Source organism: Saccostrea echinata, unplaced genomic scaffold (assembly GCF_033153115.1).
Source record: "Saccostrea echinata isolate AGI-Se365-2 ecotype Australia unplaced genomic scaffold, CSIRO_AGI_Sech_v1 ptg000036l, whole genome shotgun sequence".
NCBI classification, from domain to species: domain Eukaryota; kingdom Metazoa; phylum Mollusca; class Bivalvia; order Ostreida; family Ostreidae; genus Saccostrea; species Saccostrea echinata.
In genome coordinates, this window is record NW_026889785.1 from 3,928,655 (window position 1) to 3,936,317 (window position 7,663).

A 7,663-nucleotide genomic window follows, 5' to 3' on the forward strand; every position below is an offset into this window, starting at 1 on the left:
ATCAGAGGGCAACTGCTATTGCGTATGAAACGCCATTTTTCGTCAGTATTGCAAAATTGAAAATGGAACTGTTGCTCACAACGATCAGAAAAACAGGAGAATTTATGGAAGCCAAATCGCTCTCCTTGCCATCTGTCAAAGAAAAAAGGAGGGTGAATGAAACCATCGGTTGGCTTGCCAGGGGACTGATGGACCACTCCACAGATGAGGAGGAAGCAGTCCAGATGGCCTTAGGTCTAGCCGGAGAAGCCATCAAAACAAGAACGAAAACTGGCTCATGTATGTAGAATAAAACACAGAAAACTGGCTAATGTGTGTAGAAGACTGGCTCGTGTGTTCAAACTATGTAGAACCGACGCACCTATATATATATATATATATATATATATATATATATATATATATATATATATATATATATATTAATAAAAATCGGGTGTTATCAATTTAAATAAATTTGATGTATTTATAGTATTCAATATGTTATAAATAATACATAAATATGAAAAAAAAAACTTTTTTTTATTCTTTTTCAGGATTATGGATACAAATCCAAATCAACCTATAATACCTGGTAAACCATTAAAATTAAAAGAAATATGTGAATTTCATCTTTATAGACGAATTCGATGGGAGTGGAAAAACCACTACACACTGTATGAAATATATTTTAGGCCTCTCAACACCCCAAAGTGCACTGATTTATTTGCGTGATTTATATTGTAACGTGTAACTAAGGGTTCGTTTTCAAAGGGAAAAGGGTCTTAATGTAGACAAGTATGAATAAAATTTTCCTCTGGCTCTACTTGAGTCTATGATTAACACTGGGAATTAATATTATTTACAATGAATATTGTTGATTTACTGGGTTACTTGTCCCGTGTTCTATTTTCTTACAGTGGTGACACAAACTGAGGTTCTTTCTTACTGGGTTAAATGTAGAAGTGGCTGGGCACTTTGCACTGTGTTCCACAACCAAGTTCTAAGAGTACTCGGTGTCTCACCCTTATCCAGGATTACTGCACCTCGTATCTTCCAATCCCCTGGTTTACTTTTCACGAGTGCTACTACTACTTCCACCCTAGCCTTTCAAACATCTCTCACTATGGCTACTTCAATAATTACCTTCCTTTCTTCTTCAGAAGCTTCCTATCAATACAGACCTCTGACTTCAGAATGACAAATACTGCCTTTTATATAGTAAAGGGCTATACCATCCAAACAGGGGTGAACAGGCTCGTGGACTATACCATTAGTCCTAGTCTCACCTCAGTGTTTGGAAGGTAAAGACCCATTGTATTACTCATTACACTACCCACGCCTCTGTATACTTGCGTCCCGCATGTTTATCGGTTATTTTTTTTAGCAATGAAAACAAGCTAAACATAAAGTAGTTTAAGAATTCCTTTCTTATACCTGGTTAAAATAACATACTAGTAATTAGGTATTTACAACAATAGTCTTATATACATTGTTTCTTTGCCAAAGTACTTCACTATAATTAGTCATTCCAAATGTCTTCCTCGACTCTCTCCACACATTCACCATCCCTCTGATATTTTCTCACAACTCTGACTGTCTTCTGGTGGCAACTTCTGTCCGTCTGAGTGCTAACATCCAACTTAGTGACATGTTCTCTACAGCAGGGACAGTGATGCAAAACCATGGGCGCCTCATGATCCTTACCATCATCTACCAGACTCGAACCTTTGTCCTCAGGTTGGTTAGGCACTTTGTTGTCACACTCGTCTGCTTTGCGCTTGACTCCAGGGAGACTTGGCGAAGTTTTCTTCCTAATGGTTCTACCAACTTCAAGCTCTGTCTCATAAATTAGATCACCTGGATCCTCTTGCCACTCGGAATCAGAATCGTTGTCATCTTCAGCTACGGGTTTGGAATTCTGTGTTTCTTTCATTATCTGGCAAACTAGTAGTAGCTGAGTGTAGTCTTTTCTGGTGTCTCATTAGAAGGGAATGTTTAGCAAATGCCTTGTCGCACTGGTTACACTCGAACCTTCGTTTATTCATGTCATCAGTTGCACACGCTAGGAGATGCTCCTTCCATTACTCTTGTGAAGGGAGGCGACAAAGGCAAATGGAACATAGAAGGCCGGGCTTCCTAGGGGTAACTTTAGTCAAAGGCATGATCTGTAATAAAAACAAAGAATATTGCTTACTTAGCAAAGTACATTTGCTATACAGTATAATTAAACTGATAATCGGAGTGCCATTTAGGCCTCCTGCATTGCCTCCTACTCGTGTATTCAAGTTCCATCTCATTAAGATTTGTGTTGGTTGATATACCCAACCCATCACCCGATTCAATATCTAATTCTTTTGTACTTAAACCATTTTCATTTGCATCATGGTTTTTTACAATGTCCAAATCTTCTCTTACTGTTTCTTCTGCTGTTTGACCAGATTCATCATCACTTGGTACATCTGTTTCAAAACTAAGTCTCTGACATCCATAGTGTCTTAACCTGTCAATGTGGATGACCATGGTTTTCTTTTCACCCACTTTCTGCACCTTGTAGGTTAAATTTGTATGTTTCTCAACAATAACATAAGGACAATACCAAAAGTTCATTAGTTTTGGAGACTTCCCTATACTTCTCTGGGGAATAAGTACCAAAACCTTATCACCAATTTCAAACTGTTTCTCAATGGCATTCCTATCGTGGCATTTCTTCTGTCGCAACATCGACTGATTGGTAAATAGTCATGTATTTCGATGAGCTTCTTCCATGGTATCTCTTACATTCCATGCATATTCGTGTACCGTGGTCCTTTCACGATCTATAGGCAGTTCATACATAGTATCTAAAGGGGTTGAAACTTCTCTCCCAAGCATGAGCATGTTAGGGGTGTATCCTGTGCTTTCATGTACCGCAGACCGGTAGGCCATCAACACATATGGTAAATGTTTGTCCCAATCATGTTGATGGTCTGCAACATATGCAGTTAACATAGTGGCCAATGTCTTGTTAAAACGTTCGACCATTCCATCCGATTTCGGGTGGAAGGCCGTAGTTCTAGTCCTGTGAATACCAAGAATGTTACAAAGTTCTTTAAATAGTCGGCTTTCATACTGTCTACCTTGATCACTATGTATAACTTCTGGCACACCAAACCTAGTAATGAATTGTTCGACAATCATTTCTGCAACAGTTAGAGCCTCCATATTTTTGAGTGGGTACGCCTCCGTTCATTTAGTAAAGTAGTCTGAAACTACAAGTATATACTTATGGCCATCATTGGTTTCTGGTAATGGTCCCATTAAGTCCGTAGCCACGCGTTCCATGGGACACCCCATTTGATCAACCTGGTGATATGTCTTTTTATCACCTATCCATTTTCTGCACAAAAGACCATCTTTAATTTCTAAATGATTCCACTGGGAACATACTGATTTGACCACTTTGCTTTCATGCTTGATTTCGGAAGACTCTGGACGCTTTTTATTCTCTGCCCAGCTTTTTATCTTTGATAGATCCCCATCCTCATCTTGAAGACTTTGCAGAAGAACTGGCACTGTTGATACAACATCTACTTTGTAGTCTGTTTTTAAAATTTGAGGTTCAACAGTGGCAGTTGACGGGTTTTCCTCCATGACTTCAGCATACCCACATTGGTGACATGGATGTCTGCTTAGACTATCAGCATTACCATGCTTCGCACCAGGTCTGTGCTTTATATCTAGGTCATAGGTACCAAGAAACTCTATCCATCTCGCTACCTGGCCCTGTGGATCTTTAAAATTAAACAGCCACTTTAGAGCACTGTGGTCTGTTCTGATAATAACTTTGTGCCCATAGAGGTAATGCCGGTAATGTTTGCAAGCAAACACCACTGCCAAGAGTTCCTTTCGAGTTACGCAGTAACGTCTTTCTGACTTGGACAATGTTTTACTAGCGTATGCTATTACTTTTATTTGTCCTTCTATTTCTTGTGACAAGACTGCACCAAGCCCAGTCTGACTGGCGTCTGTATCTAAGATGAATGGCAAAGCGAAGTCCGGGTGAGCGAGTATTGGTGCATTGACCAAATGAAATTTAAGGTAGTATGGGATACCTCCACGTTATGACGTATTTCCGTTTGAAGTATTGTTTTGATTTGCATGAGTGCTTATTATCGGGTCAAAATTTGTAGATACACCGTTGAAAAGAACACTCTGAAGCCTATTTCAATGCAAGTTCTCACAAGTCGGCATTTTAAGTAAAAACAGACAAAAAAAATCGCAAGTATATAAATTTACTTATAATTGTACAACGGACATTTAAAAAAGCAAACCCCTGTAAAAGGTAGTTTCAACATTGCTGCTTTTGAACACTTTTAAGCAAAAGCTGTATTTCAATTGTTTGAGTAATTGTACAGCACCTTGTGTGCGGTGAGGCATGGATAAGTGCGATTACTTCACATTGTGCTGAATTATCACCAATCAATTATCACGTTAACCAGAGCTGGACTTTTTTGTTATTTAATTCAAGAAGTAACTGTTTGGTCACAAATCAGCTAGCTGTTGTATATAGTCCCAAAACGTTCAGATGAATGCAATTGCTCTGAACAAGACACGTCCTGGAAAGCGATTGTCCATGCATTGTTTTCAAAACCGCTCAAAGTTGAAAACTACAAAGTGCGATTTTTTTATGGTTGGGAAAAAATGCTCATCATTTCTAAAATAGCACCCAGGTTTTTTCAACCCTTGGAAAATAAAGAAGGATAACTCTTCCGCTCGGATCTTTTAATTCAAAAAATTTTAAATGCATTTTATATTTTCCATTTATATACATATTTTCAATTTGTTTATTTCACTTTGCTAACATATTAAGATACATTCTTATTGTAGACTTTCATGAAATGTTATCCGTCTGTTTTCAAGAAATAAAGTTTTCCCAGTTTTTTACGCTTATTTTTTGTTGAAAATTAAAAAAATACTAAGACATATTTCTTGTCATTTTTGTTTTTATAAACACTTTATATTAGCAAACGCCTGCCTATAATATTAAGCTTATGAAAAAAGAATTATGCAAGAAAAAAATCGTTTTTGTATTTCTCATTAAAATAATAAAAAAATTATTAAAATTACACTTTAATATACTGAAAGGTGGGGGTATTTCAAATCCTTCTAATTTGGGTACATAAATATGTAGGAGAAGTTTCGATTGGTATCCCATACCACCTTAAGTTTCTCGAATGCCATTTGGCATTCAGCAGTCCATATAAATTCTTTCTCCTTTTCCGTAAGTTTAAACAAGGGGTTGGCTATAGAAGAAAAACCACTGATAAATCTACGATAATAGCCACATAACCCTACAAATGACCTTACCTCGGTGACATTCAAGGGTACAGGCCATTTGTCAATGACTGAGATCTTCTGAGGATCCGTCTGAATACCTTCTCCAGATACCTTATACCCAAGAAACAACACCTCTTTCTTAAATAAAGAACATTTCGCCGCTTTAAATTTAAGACCTGCCTCTTCAAGTTTCTGAAACACTTGTTCTAAATTCCATAGAGTCTCTTCAAAAGTGCGACCAAATACAATAATGTCATCAATATACACTAAGCAAATCTTGTAGTTTTAGCCAGCTAACACCGTCTCCATAAGCCTTTCAAATGTCGCTGGACTATTACAGAGTCCAAAAGGCATTACTGTGAACTGGTACAATCCGTTTCTTGTTACAAAGGCAGTCTTTGGCTTGTCACTTTCCTCCATCTCGACTTGCCAGTAGCCGGAATGCAGATCCAAGGTACAAAACAACGTTGCCCCTTGCAAACGGTCTAATGAATCATCGATTCTGGGTAAAGGGTATGCATCCTTTACTGTTTTACTGTTCAAGGACCTGTAGTCCACACAAAACCTTTTTGTCCCTTCCTTTTTCTCTACTAGTACCACGCCTGCAGCCAATGGGCTAGAAGAGGGTTCTACAATTCCTTTCTCAATCATTTTCTGTACCTCTTGGTCAACAAAATCAGCTGCATGATGCGGTAACCTACGTGGAGGTTGTTTAGTAGGCTTTGCATTTTCCGTGTTTATTCTATGTTTGATTACAGACGTTCTCCCGAAGTCATCTTTTGATTTAGAAAATAAATGCTGAAAACGAAGGAGTATTTTCTTTGTTTTCTCCGTTTCATCAGAATTCAAATCTTTGATGGCCTCGGAGTACAGCTCTTTAAGGTGTTCTGGAATACAGCTGTCTTCGCAGTCTGTAACGCCTAGTTTATCTTGACTTTCCACAACACGTGTAACAGCCGACGTGGTACCCACTACCGTGTTTTTGTAAACAATCTGAGGATTGCTAGATAAGTTCATTAACCTTACCATGACATCGTCACCAGGGTCAATCAAAGATCTCGCAACCAGAGCTTTACCGCTTTTCTGAAATTTTTCGTACGCCTCCATTACTAATTGTCCCTGGCAATTCATATTGCTAGGGGCAAGTAACTTTCCAGGACATATCATTTCACTCCTTGGTGGAATTGATATTGTCTCTTTCAGACTGACTCTGAAACATCCTAAGTGACCCTCAAGTTGGAGCTCATGCTCAGTTCCTCCAACATACATTTTCCCTGAAGAAACATCCACCAAACATTTATTTTGTTTCAGGAAATCTAAACCTAAGATGCCGTCGGTGCTAATGTCGGCGACAACTGCCTCAAAAGTGAATTCATGATTTCCCAACCTAAAGTGGAATGTGCACTTACCCTGCACTTGCAATGGCGTTCCATCGGCTAGTATTATTCTCTGGGTTACGGGCATTGGCTCGACTGTTTTAGTGCTAAGCATGTTCTCAAATACTTTACTTGACAAAATTGTCAGTGTAGCACTCGTATCCACTAACAACGTACACGGCACTTTATTTACACTGGCCTTTATAAATAACCCAGACTGAATATCAACTCGTGTTTCAGTGATTGAACTCGTATTCGACTTCATATTCTTTGGCTTAGCCTCGGTTATCTCTTTTTGTTCTACTGCCTCCTTTGGGGATGGTGTGCATACATCGTCCTTTTTATAACTGATCTCTGTTCTCCTTTTGACATAACAGTCTTGAGCTCTATAGCCTCGCTTACCACAGTTATGGCACTTAAAAGGGAACTTTGTTTGGTCAGATCTTTGTATTGAACTCGATTCATCTGCTCTTGGTTGTCTACTGATATCTCTGCGTTCGGACAAAGTGGCTAGTTTGTTCTCAAGGTCTCGTAGTGACGACCGAAGTTCATCTCGTAATTGTTTTAAATCTTCTCGTATCTTTGATTCAGCTTCTGTTGGCCTATCTAATTCACTGTGTGCTGTTCTGGCAAAACTAACATCATGTCTTCTTTGGCGTTCAGCTCTACAGAAGGCTTTAATCTCCACAGCAAGCCGAACTGCGTCATTTAAGGATTTTGGCCGCGACTGTTGGATTCTCAGACGCATATCAAAGTCAGTTAAGGCGTCAACGAACTGGTCTTTAGCAATCATCTCTGTGACTTCACGTGGTGCCGTCGGATACGCTACATGTGCTAGTCGTCTTATACTTTCCCCTAATTCTGGCAATGTCTCCTTTGGCCTCTGGTGCTTTTCCTTTAACATGGCTCGGTAAAGTTCCGTCTGATTTGTTGGTGCAAATCTTGCCTCTAACGCTTCACACAAGTCTCTATACGTACAAGCATTACAT

The 7,663-nt window shown here is 38.9% G+C and overlaps 1 protein-coding gene across 1 annotated transcript; it reads right to left on the reverse strand.

Moving 5' to 3' along the window:
• Window positions 1–2,063: 2,063 nt before the first annotated feature.
• On the reverse strand, window positions 2,064–3,183 carry LOC133199898 (uncharacterized). Its single transcript, XM_061335705.1, has 3 exons — window positions 2,761–3,183; window positions 2,398–2,616; window positions 2,064–2,147 (listed from the first exon to the last, which is right to left on the reverse strand). Exons 1-3 carry the CDS (start codon window positions 3,181–3,183, stop codon window positions 2,064–2,066), a joined length of 726 nt encoding a protein of 241 aa, XP_061191689.1.
• Between the last annotated feature and the right edge of the window lie 4,480 nt (window positions 3,184–7,663).

Excerpts from the sequence above, each read along its gene's own strand:
- LOC133199898 (XM_061335705.1), bottom strand. The coding sequence starts at position 3,183 with ATGGAGGCTCTAACTGTTGCAGAAATGATTGTCGAACAATTCATTACT. Across the intron at positions 2,617-2,760 it reads TACACGAATATGCATGGAAT|AGAAGTATAGGGAAGTCTCC; the intron begins GTAAGAGATACC and ends CTTATTCCCCAG. Across the intron at positions 2,148-2,397 it reads GTCAAACAGCAGAAGAAACA|ATCATGCCTTTGACTAAAGT; the intron begins GTAAGAGAAGAT and ends TTTTTATTACAG.